The sequence below is a fragment of the Hirundo rustica genome, chromosome 14 (genome assembly GCF_015227805.2).
Source record: "Hirundo rustica isolate bHirRus1 chromosome 14, bHirRus1.pri.v3, whole genome shotgun sequence".
In the NCBI taxonomy this organism is placed as follows: Eukaryota; Metazoa; Chordata; class Aves; order Passeriformes; family Hirundinidae; genus Hirundo; species Hirundo rustica.
Window position 1 is genome coordinate 15,416,750 of NC_053463.1, and position 18,512 is coordinate 15,435,261.

The window sequence follows — 18,512 nt, forward strand, 5'->3', positions numbered from 1 at the left end:
GAACAAAAACCTGGATCCCAGCGAAGGGCTGCAGAGCCCAGAGCCAGCGGCCAGCGCTCCGAGCCCAGGCTGCCGCGGTGCCCGTCGTGAATGGCAGGAGGAAGAGCTTAGGAAATAGGCACCCCCTCCCTAGCTGTGCCCTCCCGGCTTCTGGCAGCCACTGTAGGGACTTTCTGAGCCCGAGGGTGCATCCAAACCATCGTGTTAAGCAATATAATTATTATGACCGAGATAATAATAAAACCACCTAACCTCAGACTCCATCCGCTGAGCTCTAAGAGATGGAGCACACATTCTAGGATGAAAACCAGAAGCAACTTCACTCATCACAAAGCTATGGTCTAATTACTTGTCTTCTGGTGAGTATTGCTTCTCAGAAATTCTTTAAAAAACGAAACCATGGAGCCCACCAGCTTTCTTTCCTCCTTACCCCTTTTTAAAAAAATGCATAGACTGTAAGTTTATTTAAAATGTAAATTAACCACATTGCCAGTGACAGATAACAAAGATAAACATTTATGCTAAGCTGCATTTTTCTTATCTCCCAAGATTGTTCTACTCGATATCCTGAAAGCATGAAACAAAATACAAGACAGACCATGTGCAGAACCTTTCTGTGGAATGGCAGACAGCTCGAGACATTTGCTGGCTTCTTCACTTACCACTTTTCACATTCAGGCTGCCTTTTGCGGTGTCTTTCCCTAAAACGTTCTCCGCTTCGCAGCTGTACTCCCCAGCATCTTCAAGCTTCACCTTGTTGAACTGCAGTCTGGAAATCTTTCTGTTGAAAAGTACAGCAGACATTTCTTACTCGATTGCTGACCAACCTCATGAAGTGACAACCATTCCTGGCCCAGGGATGCTGCCTGGAGGATCACCCCCGCTTAACAGGATGGGCTGCCTGACCTTGCAGACTGAACAGCCTGGACAGGATTTGGACAAGTCCCTTCCCAGGGTTTGCAAGGTGAACATCTCCCTCTGAACCCCCTGCTCTGAGCGTGTCGAGTGCTTTGGTCTGACAGCTGCTCTCATTCATACAGAAAGTCTCGTGAGAGGTTGAGGGCAGGAGTCCCAGCACCCCAGCACAGGCTTTCCACGCTGGAAAAAAGCCACTTTACTGATGGACAGGGGGATCTGCCTGCCAGACGGAGATGTGGAGAGGAGACGCCCGTTCTGCACCTTCCTCAGCAGGGATGCTGAGCAGCCAGTGCTCAGCACAAACACCCACGGTGCCCAGGGGACTCATCCCTCTCCAGCCTGCACACCCAATCCCTGGGGATTGCCCTGGACTGATCACTGGCAGCTCCATCTGGACCTAAAAAAAGAGCAAGCACCTCGTGTTCCCCAGACACATGCTCCAATGGACCACAGACGTGTGTGGCTGAGCTGCATACACTCATTTCACCAGCCAGACGTGCCTCCAAGGAGCAGGAGAGGGTGGGTGTGACAACTGCCCGTGCCACCTCACTGCCCGTGCCACCTCACTGCCCGTGCCACCTCCCAGCCTGTGCTGCTCGTCCGTGGCAGTGGGAGCAGCTCTGCGGCAGAGCTCTGCGGCACTGCGGGAAGGAGCATCGCATTTCCCACTGGCTATGACTCATTCTCTGGGATGGCTCTGACTAACAGGCAAAACCTTTTGTTGCCCATTTTAGCAGGGATCCATAGGAGCCTTCAACACACACTGAGTGCCACTCATGAGACCGCAGCGGGGCTCCCACATGAGACCCTCTGGTTTGCTACATTTTCTTCCATTTCAGCCATCTTATCAAAACCCACCCTGTCTGCTCTTCTCATGAGAACATCTCCGCCTGCTTCCTACCCGAAGCTTTCACCTCAGGTCTGTGTCACTTTATTTAGAGCCTTGGAAGCGCTGCCAGCTTTAGAAAGAGGTCCCAGTGGCCGATGTTGCTGAAGGCAAATATAATTCCATTTATGTGGAAAATAATCATTAGCCTTGGACATAGTTGCAATGTTACACGTGTCATCCGAGAAGGACTTTTCTTTGGGCTGTGCAGATCATTGTCCATAGGAAGCCCTTCACAGAAGCACACTGGCATCTTTTTAACACCCTGACAAGCTGTTCTCCTGGGAGGCAAGGCGCAAGGACGCAGCAGGAACATCTCACTAGTTATATTAGTAAATTAAAAGCACTTGGAAACGACTTGGTAGAGCTCCCAGGAAACAGGCGCTGCCCTGTTTTACAGGATGCGGTCAAGTGTTCAATTGCATGAGCTGAGGCCACATGTGGAGCAATTTTTAAATGAATGTTGACAGTATGCAAAGACCTCTTGATTCCCTCTAACTGTAGGTCTCCCCCAATCCATTTGTGCAGTGACTTGGGCGAACACATTCCAACATGGGGGCCTCAATAAGAGGGCTGATGCTGCCTTGACTCCCAGCTCAACACCATCCTCTGAAAGTTCTCATCTCTCAGCAGGGCCTGTGGCAGCCTTGGGCATCATGGCCCTCACTGCTGTGCTGCCTCGAGTCAGGTAACACACAAGAGAGAGGTATTTAAGGACATTGAAGGACATTGAAGGACATTGAAGGACATTGAAGGACATTGAAGGGCATCCAGGGCCTGTTGCTGCCCTGTGGCTGTTGGTTCCTGCACCTCCCTGGGAGGGACAATGGGTGCCTGATGGGGGGTGGGCTCTGCAGGGCTGCAGCACCTTGTTGAGGAGCATGATCCCCACTCCCTCCATAGAGGAAGGGGTGGAAATGTTCATCAAAAGGGCGAGATGGCTCCAGAATGCAACTCCAAGACAGCTCCCAGCCCAGCCATTACTTTCTCCCAGCTGTCTCAACCCTCTCTGCCAGAATACACCATTTGTTTTACAAACCAGCTCTCGGACAGGCTGCATTGCAGGCAGCACATGCTGAAAGCAGCTTGGAAGAGCGAGGCTCTAACTCAGAGTCCATAGAAAACATCACCCTGGCACTTCAGCACGCTGGGGCTCTCTGCCAGGGCAGAGCTGAGAGCATCAATGGACACGCTGCCTTCAGCTGCCAGAGCACAGATGTTCTAATGATAATTGGCTGCATGGCAATGTCAATCCACAGCACATTTCACCAGGTGGAGCAACTGGAAAAATCCACTGCTGCACTAGAGTATCACCTAGGTATGTGATCTTTTACAGATAAGGGGGTGTAAGTCCCGAAGACAGGAATTAGGGAGTTGCTAGTGCCACAAAAGGGGCCACACTTGACAGACTCAGCTCCAACAACAGGGGGAGAGACTTTTGGTCTTTTACCTGGAACTGGAGAGGAATGTGAGCAGAATAAAGAGTGATGTTGGCATTTGGAGCAGAACAACATCAAGGTGAAACCAGAGGGGATTACTGTGTTTTAATGCACAAGACTTGTACTGTCAAAAGAGCTTATTTTTGCCATCACAACTTGTTTAAATTACCCTGGGCTGTTAAGATCCCCTTGAAAAACCAAGAGCTTTTTCTTGCTTTTCATAGCCCAGGCCAATGGTGTGGCCCCTCTTGGTCTCCACACTGTGCTGTATAACGTCTGGTGACAGACTCAGGGGAAAGGAGATGAAGGTTGGAGATATGGATCGGCTTTCATGTGGAGCATAAATGTAAAGAGAATTTCCCTATTCCAAGAAACAGCCAGAGAGATACTTGCTTCACAGCGTTAACCACAGGCCTTTCAATGAACATGGATAATGCCTGTGCTCTGGAAGAACTGAGCTGAAGGACAGCAAAGGGACAAGTCCTCTCCTGATCTGTGTGTGCCAAAGGTGACCATTTTACTATTCTATACTACTATCTCCCAGCGCTCCTGAAGTATCACAAACCTGCTTTGGAAATCAGCTTTTCAAAGTTGCGTTCTTCCCGCTGCTGTCCCCAAGGGCAGGTACTTTGCCCTGCTGAGGGCTGGTTTTACAGACACACCGAGGAGTGGCCTCCAAGGAGTCGCACTGGTCACAGGAGGTTGGGATGGAGGCTCCTGGGCAGTGTCTCCTGGGGACAGCAGGCCCTGGGAGAGCCCTACGTGTGCGCTCACAAGGGTGCCTGGCTGCCAGACGATGCCATTCTTCTGGGGGAAGGCGCTGCCCCGGGCTGTTTGCTCAGTGAAAGGGCCAGGGTCACTGACAGCTCCCATCATTTCGCTGCAGTGCAACTCTGTTGACATCTCTTTACTCCGGGGGAAAATCTGCCTCATTGTCTTCCCTGACCCTCAGCACATATGACTTAGCCACGCACTAATTATCTCCTGTAGTGCCAGTGGAGGGATAAGCCACGGGGAATATGCTGTCTGCAAGCTCTGAGGGATAGGATTCACAAGGAGACCTTCAGCCTGGCCAAAAGAAGATCCCCCAAAATACCTTTCTGGCCAAGAGAAAAGAGTCCCCCAGAGGGCAGTTTGGAGGGATGAGTAAATCACCCTCTTCAGTGCCAATCTCCAGACTACAATGGGAAACAGGGAGATCAGCCCTTGGCCAGGACCTACACAAAGATCCTGGCAAATTCTGGCTGGGGAGGGTGTCCTCATCGGCTGTAATTTAGACATCTAAATGTGAGCTCAGGCCCTGAGGCCTCCAGTGCAGTGAGAGGAGAAGAAACAGGCCCTGCATCCGAGCCAAGGAGGAACTTCTCATGACAGCAGTCATGTTCCCACCAGCACTTTGGTCAAGCTTGAATCGTTTTTCCCCTCTTACCTAGTGCCAAGTGGAAATGGGGCCATCTTCCCAGGTCATCTCCTCAGCAAGCCATTCATGTCAGAGCATGGGATCGGGAGAGCAGCTGCCACGAGCTGCCCCCGAGACACCTACACTGAGGACTCTGTGTTCCCTGGGTGAGTTCAGCCACTTCTGCATCATTCTGGACTAGAATAGCTCTAGGATTACTACTGTTGTAGTATTTTACTAGTCTTCTAAAAATAGGGTAACTAACACGTAAGTAACAAAGAAGTCAAGGAATAAGCTGATGGAGAGAACTTGGAGACTACTCCATGTACGGCCCCGAAATTGTCAGTGAAGAGCACTGCACATAGTAAACACACCTGAAACTCCAGGGAAAGGAAATTCCAAAACATGACCCTTGCAAAGGACACGCTGGATGCCCTGCTGTGGTCACCCATTAACTCCATTCCCCCCTGCCTGCACGGAGAGCCGGAGGCAGGAGGCACACTGGCATTGCCGAGAGCAGCAATGCCAGCGATTGCTGTAACGTGCACTGCTTGCATCCTGCCAGGGATTTAATTGGTGCCTACGTGCTGCCCTGGCACTCTCACCGAGCTGCATTTGCCCTGAAAGAGCAGGTTAATGATTGGCAAGAAGATTCAGGGTGTATCCAGCTTACAAACCACGAGGGTTGTCCAGCAGCCATCGAACACCGGGCAGCCACACCGGCTGGGGCAGGGGCTCTGGGGGGGCACGTTCATCGTCCCCAGCACTCAGTGGGATAAATTCAGGCAGAGGGAATCCCTGCAATGCAAGGGCAGTGTGGGGATGGCCATGGCAAAGCCCCTTTGTCTGGCAGGGCAGGAGCAGCCAGGAGCATCCTGTTCCTTGCACAGCCCCCTGATCTCTTCCCTGCCTTCCAGCTGTGCTCAGCAGAGCACAGCAGGGCTGGGCAGGACGGCTGCGCTCACAGTGCTTGAGGAAAACAAGTGTCCTGTGCTGGCTGCTCTGCGCTCCAGAGCATCATCTGGCCAGCTCAGTATCAGCTACAGAAAGAACAAACGGGAAAGGGGACAGAAATGCCCTCAAGCAAAGCAGTCAAATAAGAGGGGTAGGGACAGGCAGGTTCGGAGTTTTCAGCTTGGCCATCATCCCTTCTCTATCTCCCTTCCTCCCCTCACACCATCATCTGACCCACCCTGTGCCTAACCTGCTGGGATTGAGGGAGACACATAATGTCCTTGCAGTGCCCAGGACAGGACCAGCCATCCCCTGACCCACTCTACCTGCTCTCTCCTACCCCTCTTCCCCAACATCAAAGCGCTGTTCTAACCTGAAAAGCAGATTTGCCCCTTCTCTGCTCAGCAGTGCTGTGGTCTCTCTGTGCCCAGGCTTGGGACAGGCTGATTTTAAGAGGAAGACTCTCCCAGTCCTCACTCTGCAGAGCTGACACTGACACTGCTCTCAGAGCGAGGGCGAGTTACTTCTGGGCAGTGTCAACAAGAGGGGAGAAGATCGATAAGTACACTCCAAAGAGCAGGGTCACTTGTGCAACCCCTCCAGGCTCAAATGCAGCCAGGGCTGTTCTGGCAATGGGGAGAGGTGTGGGGCAGCAGAGGCAGTGACACACAGCCACACCAGTGCCTGCAGTGGACTTTGTGGCTGCTGTGTGGAGAGGCAAATCCCTGTGTGCTGCTGCTGCTGCTCTCTGTGCCAGGCCAGGCTGTGGCACCTGCCAGGGTGTGACGTCAGTAAATGAGTAAAAGCTGAGTTTGGGCTCTGGCTGAGGCACAGACCCAATGTCATTGCAGGGTCCTTTGTATTACTTCTCCTGGAACTGAAGGCAATTGATCCATCCTGTGAATGTTCCTCCAACCCCAATGCCAGGATTTTAATTTCTTTGAGAAAATGTAGGTCCTGGGGCAGTACTCTGAGGCCAGCTCCCAGCAGGTTCTTTCCCTCTTTCCTGTGAACTCATACAGGAGCAGTGTCCCAAGAGCCAGGGACTTCCCAGCACCGAATGTGGAACAGGCACCTCGCTATCCCAGAGTGTGTGACCTCAGTACAGAGACAAGGCCCCTGCGGTGCCCAGGTCTCACCACCTCAGCAACCAAACCATGAGCTGGGTCTGTGCAGGGAGGGAAAAGAGGGCCAGTGCTGCTGAGGAGAGGGCACAGAGATCCTGGTTTAAAGTGGATGACACATTAGGTGAAGGTTGATGTGCTGGGCAAATCAGAGGCAGGACCAAAACTTCGGGGACTGCCAAAAGTGGGGAGGAAGGCCTGAGAGGACCTTTAAAGCAGAGCACATCAGTTATAAAGAATCAACGAGGAGAGGGAGGTGCTGTACTAAGAGCAGCTGTCATGGGGACAGCCCTGGGCAGAGCCCAGGAATGGAGATGGGCAGAGCCAGACTGCAAATACTGATACCAGGAAAAAGCATTTTGGGGAACAGAGATCATGGGAAGGGGGGTGGCACCTCCACATGGGCAGGGAGCTGTTCCTCAAAACTTCTGTGAAAGACCACTGTGGTCCTACACTGGGTGTGCAAGAGATCTAGGTAAAGTTTTGGGTCTCCTCATGTCATTCTCTTCTCCCCAGGCCATTTTTCTGCAGCTGGTACATGTCACAGATCCTCAGCGGTGTCTGCTCCGTGGCAAATTCATGCCTGCAGGTCTGTGATGTGCTGTGTGAACTGCCAGCAGCCTCAGCCCTCACCGCAGCCCTCCTTCCCAAAGGTAAAACGTTTTAACTTAAACAGGATGAATGGGGTTTCAGCTCTTGTCTCAGTGAGGGCCTCGACCTAATCTGTGACATTTTGCAACCGCAGTGGGCGAAGGTCTGTAGAGAGAGATTTTTTTTGTTTTGTTTTTGTAGGCAGCCAACATGGCTGGAAAAACCACACAAAATTCCAGGCACATAAAGCTCCTTGCACCTCTAAGTTTGCAGAGCTCATCAGCTGAAGCAGCCCAGCAACCGACCGTGACTTGATAGCAGCTATAATGCAGTCAGGTTTGATTAAATGTCCATTCCTTGACTCTCTCAGGAGCCCCAACTTGCAAAGCTTGTGGATTGTTCAAGCTCAAGACCCAACTGCTTCTCCTTTCAGTTCTCAAATTCCCTGGTTCAGTCCCAGGTGCATTGGCCAAGATGATGTCCATCATCTCCTCTAAAACAACAAGCAAACAAACAAAGGAGATGCTCTCCTTCACACCCCCCTCCAATAAAGTGCCTTCAGCAGCTAAAACCAGATCCCAAATATCGGAGACTTATAATGACATCGTGAGAGTTAGCAAGGCAGCAGCTCCCCTGGTGATTATAACAACACCGGTGCTTGAGAAGAGTCTTCGCTTCAAGGCATCTGGAATTGCTCTTGCAAGATCCATTGTCAAATGAGCTTTTTCCTTTGTTTAAAAATGTCAGCCCGAAGACCCCTGCCAGAGTGGTGGTATAGCCTGCTTGGGTTCACTCTGGCTCCCACAAGGCTTCAACAGTCCTCTTTGCCCCTCCTTGTCTCCAGGCTTAATTAGGAAATCATTTATCTTTATTGGCACTCTCTTTCCCCTGCTGCTTTGGCATTATTATTATTTTATTTTATTTTTTTAATTTTTTTTTTGCCTTCATTCCAGCGCAGTGAGCTGTACAGGGAAGACCACAGCCCCATTCATTGTGGGTGGGGAATAATCTACAACTGGGAGCCCTACAAGGAAGACCCCAGCAATGAATCTGCTCAAGTGGCATGGCCTGAGGGACTACTGTACAGAAACAGGAGAGGAGGGTATCCCTTGGCTCCACTTACAGGCTAACAATAGGGATTCCTGGTGATACTGAAAGTAGGACACCACTCCCAAGGGATGTCATATGGTCAGCCTGTCCCAAACTGAACTGCCAACCCTCTCCAATCTAATGATACGCCTACTTCATCACCCCAGCAGTGTCCCTCGGTAGAAGAGCACACAAAAGGAAAGGGCTGTAAGGACAGGCACAGCTCGGGGACTACCAGGCTCCTGGGCTCCAGCTGAACATCTGCACGTCCCAGGCTGAGCCTTGAGCTTGACATCCAAAGGGGAAGGTTCTCTACACCTCCACAAGCAAAAACTCCCTGGGCTTCCTCCACAGCTGGCATTTGACCATTTGCCAGGATCGTCAGAAAGTCAAAGCCCAACCTGAATTTCGTGGGAGCCAGCAGCCTCCATCAGACCTCAGACAGCCAAAAACGGCATCGCTTTGGCAGCCTGGGGGGAAAGCCATTCACTAGGCTGTACTTCCACTACCACGGACTATTCTTTGTGGGTAATTTCTCCGGGTTCCCCATCAACTGTGTTTGATTTAAATGGAGATGGAGATAAAATTCCAGCCAATAATTTCTTCCACCTTAAAGATCTTTCCCCTTCGTGCAAGCCAGGCTTGCCCCAGCCTGCCACTAATTGCAGATGGAACATGAAGTTCAGAAAGGAGGAATCAGAATTGTTCCCCTCCCTCCAGCAAAAATCCATTGAAAAAAATTTGACTCCTTTGCCTGATGGCACCAGAAGTTTTGCCAGTAAGTTTTAAAAGAAAAGGGAAAATGATTGATGGAAAAGCTGAAGGGCTGACATGCAGTTAAGTGCTCCTCCCCTCTTTACAAGATATACATCCCTTATTTTGAAAGAGATCCCCTATTCTAGAGATCAGACGAAAGCCTGATCACGAAAAATAAGTGCTTCAGTCATACTTTCTAGTCAAAAACCTCAAGCCTCTTTGAACACATGGGGAGGAAAGCCAGGAATGAATCACAGAGGGCAACCATGTTCTTGTCTCCCATCCTAACCCTACGCATGCTAAAGAGCTGGAGACAGATTTCAGCTGTGCCCATCTCTGCCAGGACCTCACAGGGCCAAGGGAAACACCATGGACACCACTTTGCTGGAAGGGTTCCTTTTGTCTGGCTCCAGCAGAAAACTCTATTAGGTCTTTGGATTACACTTCTAAAAAAATGATCCCGTGCACCTGGCAGGTCCTGCACAGCCTGAGAAGTTTTTGCCATGTGTCCTTTCCCTGTGAAGGTCTCTCCCCAGTGCTCCATCTCTGGCCCTACGAAATCCCCACTCTGAACCGAAAGGAAGCGCAGAGGATTATCTGGAGACCAGTGTTTACTCTAAGTGGAGCCAGATGTATAAATCCCATTATTGTTAAAATAATCGTTATAGAGTAAGATCTCCTTTCAGAGATTTACAGTTTGGGATGCTTGTTCTTCCCTGGAGACCCCTCCCAACATGCTGGAAGTAATGATCTACACTCATATCACATGTCCCTCCAGTAAACTTGTCCCCACCAGCTGCATAATGAAGACATCAAAGTCATGAGGGCTCCCTCAACCCTCAGCCTGCTCTGAGCAGTTTTAGTGTTTGTTCCATGCAGTCAAGACCAGAGGGAGGCAGGTCCAATGCCAGTGGACACTCTGCCTCGAGGTTTTCAGCTCTGGGTCCCGGTGCAGGGGACGGAGGTGGGAATGCCAGAGTGCCCAGACCCATCCAGATCCTCTCAGAGAAGCGTTCCTGCGCTGCCAAACAAGGGGAAAATGCCCACTGAGGGGTGATTATCTCACAGCTGTCCCACAAAATGACAGAATCATTTAGGTTGGAAAAGCCTTGTGAGATCACCGAGTCCAGCCATTCCCCCAGCACGGCCAAGGCAATAAACCATGTCCCCAAATAACACATCTATGCATTTTTGAACACTCCCACCGCTTCCCTGGGTAGCCCATTCCAAAGCCTGACCACCATTTCAGTGAAGGTGTTCTCCCTAATATCCAAATCCCCCTTAGCACAGCTTGAGGCCATTTCCCGTTGTTCCTGCTCGATCCAGTCTCCATAGCCTGGTCCCAGCACAAGACAGGCACATTTTAATGGCAGCAGGGAGGAGAAGCCGGGATGGGCAGCAATTCTGGGGAAGCTTTGGGCTCACATCTTTGCTGCTGAGGGAATTTCAGACACTGGAGGAGGCAGGTGCTCAGCTTTCCTTAAAATGTTTATCCTTGGGCTTATTTTGCCAGCAGGAAGCCCTTCCAGCACCACACATCTTTGGCTTCTCACTGGAGAGCCAACACGTTGCCACGGAAACCGGTAAATGCAAAATTATTACTTGACAGCAGTGTCCTGAGGAAAGGGGACCAACTCCCTTCCATTTGTCTCCGACCCTGGCCCAGGGAGCGCCCAGTGTCTCTGACCCTGGTCCCCCTGCAGGGCTGCGGGTGGGATGCCGTCCTGTCACAGCTTCGTGCTGGACACGGGGGTGCCAGGAGGCGAGGAAGGACTGGGATAACTGGGAGCACGGCAGGGCAGCGCCGTGGGAGGATCCCTCCGCCCAGCTGGGTGTCTGGTCTGGGGCTGGTTGCTCTGTAGCTCAGAGGGAAATTGCCCCCCAACACCCCTGCCAGCCGCCAGGGCTGGACAGGCAGAGTTCCCTAGCTCCAGAGTGTGCTGCAGACATTTCCCCAGGACAGCTCAGCCCCAGCACTCACTGCTAAACTACCCAGGCCCGGGACTGACAAGGGCCACAAAGAAACAGTGAGGGCAGCAGAAGAGTGAGACAGGCACAGCTCTGCCCTGCCTCTGCTGCCTGCACGCCCAGAGCCCTCCCCAGGCAGACAGCACCCGCTTATCCTCCATCCACTGACCACCTCACTGCCGCATCCCCAAACTGCCACCAGTCCTAGGACGATTACAAAGGAGGTCAACCATCTTGGGTGTGACTCTGAAACCAAACTCAGCGGGACTGAAATTAAATTGGAGCAATTGGCAACGCCCCGTTCAAGCAGCGACTGATTTTTCTGATTAGTAGTGGCTTTTAAAATTAAAAATTGCTACTCTATCAAATCCATAATGAGCTTTATTCACACACCCACAATTGTATGTTAGCAAAGAAATAGTATCAAATTTTCCAAGGGGTCAGGCAGTGGCCAGCTGACTGTTGCTGGGTAGGTCGGGACGTCTGAATGCATCGTCATGATTACAGAAAAAATTTAAGAGACGTCATCTGTAAATATTGGGCCTCGAGAAATATCAACATGGATTCATTTCAATCCCTTCCCCGTGAGAACCCCTCAGCTTGGACACTGGGGCCTCTTTCTGCAGGTGTTTTAGCAGTGTCTGAGCGAGGCGGCCCTGAGGGTGACGGTCACTGAGAGCCGCTGAGAGCTTTGCTGGGTGGGGCAGACGTGAGGGGACTCGCCCTGGGTGGACAGATGAAAGGGTTTGCACAAGACAAGGTCTCTGCAGGTGGCAGTGACCCCTGGTCGCTGTTGTGAGGTTCTCTGGCATCTCAGCCCTGCTCAGTGGAGGAGAGACAAGATGGAGAAGGAATCCCATTCGTGCATATCAGTATCTCCAAGGGATGTCAAAGGATGGTGCCAGACTCTTTTCAGTGGTGCCCAGTGAGAGGACAAGGAGTAATGGCCATAAACAAAACCATGAAAAGTTCCATCTCAACATGAGGAAGAACTTCTTTACGCTGAGGGTGGCAGCAGAAGACTGCAACGCCTGCCCAGGGACGTGTGGAGTCTCCCTCTCTGGAGATATTCCAGCCCCACCTGGACACATTCCTGTGTCACCTGCTCCGGGTGACCCTGCCTTGGCAGGGGGATTGGACTGGATGATCTCCAGAGGTCCCTTCCAACCCTAATTTGTCACTCCGTGATTTTTCACTGGCCTTAGATGCTTCTGTGTCCACCCAAATTCAGAAGGGAACAAACCAATTCCTCCCACAGCCCTGCTGCTGAGTGATGGGGCAACAGCTGGGCTTGGGAACCTTCTGCATCCAACCCCCAAATCACAGAGCAGGAGTCACCCCAGGCTACCCGAGCTGCCCACAGCCACCAGGGAAAGCCTTGTCTCCCCACATCACAGGACACCAGTCTCAGGTATCCACGGCCTCCAGGACAGCCCATCAAAAACCCAACATCTTCCCTGTGCATGCCCTGCTCCTCTCCCCACTTCTCCCTGAGGACACTGGGGATGTTGCACGGTAACTGGGCAGAGCATGGGCCTGTGGCTCTGAGGGAGCTCAGCAGGGACTTGGGGAGCACAGCAGCACCTCCGGCCAGATGGCCCCAACACTGGGAGAGCAGCCCCGTGTCGTACTTACTTCCCATTCCCATACTTGATCCGGATGTCTTTGCTCTTCTTCAGCTCTTTCCCGTCTTTAAACCATTTGTAGGATGGCTGAGGGTTTCCAGCAGTCGCCTCACATTTCAGGGAGATCTTCTCACCCACATGAACGTTTGGGCTTTTCAGCTTCTTCAGTTTGGGAGGGACAGCTATGGAAAGAGAGAGGGGACACTGTGAAACCTCTGTCAGAGCTGTACAGGCACATCTGGAGCCCCCCAATCCCCCTCCTCTGGGCAGAGCTCCTGCTGCCCCCCTGCCAGGAGATGATGGAGAGGGGCTGCCCAGGAAAACCGCACACAGGGAAGTCAGAAACTCCATCCACATGGGGGACAGAGGGAGCCCCTGGCTCTGGAGGCTCCACATGACCAGATTTGATGGTTCCACAGCAGCCCTGCCCATGCATGCAGGACCTCTGGGTCTCCTGTTCCTGCACAGGTTTGCTGAGCTCCCAGCACACACCAGCTCAAGCTCTCCAGAGAATATTTTCCCCCTGCTCCTTGCCATTGCTGCTGCAGATTACCAGCACCTACATGACCTCTGTGGCTGCCACGGGTGTGTTGCTGACCCCACAGCCCTAGCAGCCCCAGCCAGAATGTTTTTACTGCGGGTGGAGCAGAGACAGATCACAGGGAGCAGGGCCCTGTGCCCCAAATGCTCCATCTCTGCTGCAAAGACCTTGTGTAGCACAGCATCAGCATCAGCAGAGCACTGAGAGGGGCTGCAAGGAAAACCTGCATGTGCAAGGGGTGAGAAGGGGAGGGACAGCTGCTCTTCAGGCTGCAAGAAGAAAAGTGAAAGAATAGGTATTTTTAATGGTTTTATGCCTTTCCAGCCTGGAGCCTGGCTCTGCACGTGGGTGTTTCAGAGAGGTGATTTTTACCATGCACCTGGAACATCAGAGAGAGAGGGAGACACTTCTTATCAATCTCTGCCAGGCTTTATATTAAACCTGACAAGAAAGGATTAGCAGGCTTGCAATTTTTCTTTCAACTGACAGCTCTGCACTCTCCTAGCTCCCTTTTTCTGTCTCAGTGCTAACTTTAAAAAAGGAAATGGCAACTTGCTGGTTTTGCCTTAAGAATATTGGTACCAATGATTTCCCCCTGTCTGATAAAGAATTTCCTCTTTCTAATATGCACAAACCACCTTCTAATTGCTTTGTGCATTCTGATCCTGCGAAATGGCAGAGCACTCAAAGGTGGAGGGACTGGATGGGTTTCATCAGAGCAATCACTGTTTTACTGATCTCTGTATGTCTCCTCTAGTTCTTCATGCCAAGCTAAGTTAGTGTAGGTTGACAGTATTTAAATACTGTTCTCATCAAAAGGGATCTTACATGAAATAATAAAAAGCACAGAGATCGTCAGGAATATGCTCCTGTGGCAGGAAGCTTTCATTTTCCTCATGAGAAGATAAATTGTCCTTAATCAAAAGGATGCGAAGATGGATAGAAATGGAATGGTTTGGGGTATCAGGAATTAGCCAAGCAAAGCTCACAGTGACTGAAAGGCAAGCCCAGGGCTGTGGGTGGCCAGCGTGGCAGGGCTGGTCCAGGCACATCTGACCTTGCAGCTGCTGCTCAGAGCAGCTGTGGCTGCCCCATCCCTGGAGGTGTCCAAGGCCAGGCTGGATGGGGCTTGGAGCAACCTGGAATAGTGGAAGGTGTCCCTGCCCATGGCAGGGGGTTGGAATGAGATGAGCTTTAAGGTTTTTTTTAAAGCTGATTCTACCCAAACCATTCCGTGATTCCAATGGGAAAAGAACAGCACGAACACATTGGAGCAGTCATTGCAGGTTGTGCACTGATATCTTTCACTGCTCCCCAGGTCACTGTGCTTTGGCACAAACAGAGAGTTCTGACCAGAAATGATCTCAGCTTTCACCAGATTTCAGGAATTCTGTGAAAATCCAGGGTGTCAGGGGTTTTGTGAAGCCCAGATCCCTGATCCTTGCCTGGAAATGGGCTGCCCAGAAGAGCTGGAAGGCAGTGGAGGGAGAAGAGAGCTGGGCTCTTCTCAGAACCCTGCACGGAGAGCCAGGAAGGTAAACAGGACCTTGCTTTTATAGGGGTCATTTTGGGGAATAGAGGAATAGACTCTCAAATATTTATTCTGTCTGATTGTGTGTGTCAGTTAGCTCCTATTGTACCCCGAGGTCACCCTGTCCCATGCCAACATTATCCATACACCTTAATTACAGGGGAGGTCCTGACCTTGGCATGCCTGCTTCCACTTCATTTTATTTCCAGCCTGGTGGGCTGTGGAGTTAGGAAGCAGGCAGCATATGGACATAATGTGGGCTAGTTTGGACCGAGATACCAGTCACTGAAGGGACAACTCTTGTTTCATTTCAGAGGAGCCACAGGTGTGAAGAATTCTGATATTTTATAAGCTAGAACCAGTGGTGAGATGTAAAGAAGTTCAACCGCTGTTAAAACTGGTGTAACAACTGAGTCCTGGGGGGTGAAAGAATATTCTCTTCTTGTCTCCCTTCCTTAGATCTATGTACCACCATCACCCTGAGTGAAAGAGGAACTGCAAACTGCTGGGAGAAAGGGGTGTCAGCCCTGCCCCTCTCCACCGAAATGCTGGGAGCAGAACAAAGCCCAGAAACCTGAAGCCTGTGGAAGAACAGGGCCAAGAACAAGCAAGGAACTTTCCATGATCTCCCTACCAACATGTCTCACCTAAAACTCTGCACATGCCACCAGTGATGATTACAGGACGTTCCTAAGCAGGCAGATCCAAAAAACCCCAAAGAGCTGACACACACACACAGCATCCCACCCCTTCAGCTGAGAGTCCTGCCCAGAAACAGGGAGGAGAACATCCTTCCACCCCAGTCTACGTGGTTTTGGTGTCTCACTACAGGAGGGAAAGAGACAGTGTATTCAGCTCCAGGCCACACTTCATGGAGTCCATGGACTGCAATTCCCCAGCTGAATCAGAGCAGTGAAAGGGGAATCCAATCCCAAAATATTCTGGACTGTGTCTGGGAAAAGGGCTGTGCACAAAGAGGCAGAGCTGTGCTCCCTGACACATCTGTGCCCTTTCTGCCGCACTGCAGCAGGGCTTGTGCTTGGACAGCACCGTGGGAAGAGCAGGCAGAGCCCCAAGCCTGGGAAACAGCATCCAGAGCCTTGCTCTGGGCAAAAGGGAAGGCTGGCCTTGGTCTCTGGGAAGAGCTGCTCTGGGCTGGAAAGCCTCACTTCATAATTCCTGCAGCTTTCAGAAAAACGCAGAAATCTTCATTTAGAGCCATTCACTGCCGATGACTCTGCTTAATTCCAGACAAAGACTTTCCTCTGGTTTTTACTCGTAAAAAGTTTAAGCTGCAGCTCTTATTCATAGTCTGAACTTCTCTAACTTTGGCTTCCAGCCAAGAGATCTCTGCCTTTCTCTGGTAAATTTTAATCCCATCTAGCAACCAGAAACCCCTTCCCTTTTTAGGTACTTGTAAACTATGACTGAATCACCTTTCAACCTTCTCCAGCAGTAAACTAAAGTAGCTTGAGAGACCAGAGCAGCACACAGAGTGCTAATACTGGAGTATGTCAAAGTTTTGCATTCAGGTACATTTTCAGCTTTTGAACCATTTCCCATCTCTGCCCTGTCCAAATCACAGAGTTGCAGCTCAGAAAACCATGACTTTAGTTCAAAAACATCAGAGGATTGATTTTAAGTGCCCCTTTTCTTGGTGCTCTGAGCATTTGGGGTCATTTTAATCCCCTCCTTGTTTGATACTTTTGCCAGCATGCTGGAAAAACAAAGTCACTGGCTTCACAAATACCAAAATAGCACAATATCCTGGGCAAACAGCTTTAGATGTGTACTAAGCAGGGTCCAGGTCTAATTCTGGTGAAGTATCACCATCCTCACAATGCCTGAGGTGTTGGGCAGAAGAGCCAGATGTATTTCCAGGCAATTTTTCTAAGTGACAACCACATCAAGGGTATGTCGTCCTGCAAAAAGGAAGTTTAATCCCAGCAGAGCTGAGACCAACAATAAATACAAAAGTTCTACAGATTTTTGCTCTCTCCAAGGTCAGATGAAACCCAAGCAGCCATTAGATCCCATCCTACACTAGTGTGAGCTGTGAAAATTTACCTTGAAACTTGCCGGAACCTGGATCAACAAAGGCACAGAATTTCCTAACTTGTTTTAGGAGCCACGTTTGACAAAAAGACCTTTGTAAGAGAGGTTTGTCCTCTGATGAGAAGCCATCTGCTGCCTTCTCATGGAGAGGAGAGGGTTACAAAAGTCTGAAACGCTGAGCTCTAAACTACACGGTATGAGCTGTTTGAACATCCGCCATAAAAGGACTTAGATGTACACACTGCTTTAATTAATTCACTTCTGATTACACTTGATACAACACTGAAGTACCTTGATGATAACAACACCTCTTTTACTTCTGGTACCTGCAGTACGCCTGCAAGCACCTCAGAGCTTCAACTCAAAACATCATTAATCATCCACGGGCAGAGTGCCCAAACAGCGTCCAACAATGGAGCGGTGACAAAACCACATCCCACCCACAGAGCATCCTACATAAACAACCCCTCGCAGCAAAAAGCAGGAGCAGCCATCCTGGGAAAGGTGCTCCATGAGCTCTGCCAACAGTCAGCAACTGCAGCCACAGACGCTACTTCCCGAGCTGTGGGGATGCTCCACACACATCAGGGATCTCCGGACAGCTGATGCCGTGAGGAGATGGGACTTCTCGTCCTGGCCTCCTCCAAGGGCTGCGCTGAGAGCTGCTGGAGGCTCCCACACTGCCTGGCACACGGAGCCTGGCACAGTGCTTAGGCAGGCTCTGGAGACCTGGGAGGACAGGACCCTTCTCTGTCACTCTGAGCAGCTGAGGAAGAAGGCAACAGAGCTTGAGTTCCCTTGGGCACGGAAAAGGGAGGCTGAAAAATGTTTTCTCACGGGAAGGGAAGAGATGCAAGGAGAGTTAAGACCTACAAACTCACAGGTGATCCTTGACATGCCTGGATCCGAGCGATGGCTTGGCACACCAGGCCCCCACCCGAATGTCCTCGGGTCAGGACACACCTCCCGTGCCAGTGGGGGAGGGAAGGAAGTGCACAGGTGGCCTCTTGGAAAGGAGCTGTGCTTCTCAGCCTGCCCAAGCCATTGGGCTCAGGACAGCCCTTCCACCCCGGTGCCACAGCTTCCACTGGGATGTTGTGGAGAAGCTGCAGATCCAGTGGTGTCCCCGTGGGTCTGAGCTCCCAGCACTCCCCAGAGGAACCCAGACACCCAAAGGATGCTCCAGGCACAGTCCTTGAGGCTTCCAGGCTTCACTGAAGGACAAGATCTGGAGGCATCATATCTGCCTGAGCCAGATCTCAAAGGCTGCTGTTCCCTAAGCCCCTTCTGGAGAGTTCTCAGCACTTTGCTGTCCAAAACCCCACTGCCTGCACAGACCATTCCTTTGACATAGGGTGCCTCAGATGGGGGTATTTCAACATTCTTTAACATGGAAAACGACAGAATTAATCTTTCCATAGGAATTGTTTTGCACTTGCTCTGAATTCAATCACAAACATTTGCCAAGAAGGCAACTCCCGAGGAAAGGAATTTTTCCCATTTCTGTCATGTCTACTGCAAACAACATGTGTTCCTGGCACATCACCATGCAGGCTGGGACACCAGACACATCCTGGGGTCAGCACGCTCCCCACTGTGATACATCTCACTTCTTGCCTGATGCAGTCCCGCAGGC

At 51.0% G+C, this 18,512-nt stretch overlaps 1 protein-coding gene across 1 annotated transcript in view; it reads right to left on the reverse strand.

The window, feature by feature from the left end:
* Nucleotides 1-18,512, reverse strand: part of NRG2 (neuregulin 2) — a 152,747-nt gene that overhangs the window by 42,018 nt on the left and 92,217 nt on the right. The window contains exons 2-3 of the mRNA XM_040078567.1: nucleotides 12,760-12,931; nucleotides 663-781 (exon numbers count right to left, since the gene is read on the reverse strand). Of these exons, the coding sequence (XP_039934501.1) occupies nucleotides 663-781; nucleotides 12,760-12,931 (291 nt within the window). The remainder of the gene's footprint in view (nucleotides 1-662; nucleotides 782-12,759; nucleotides 12,932-18,512) is intronic.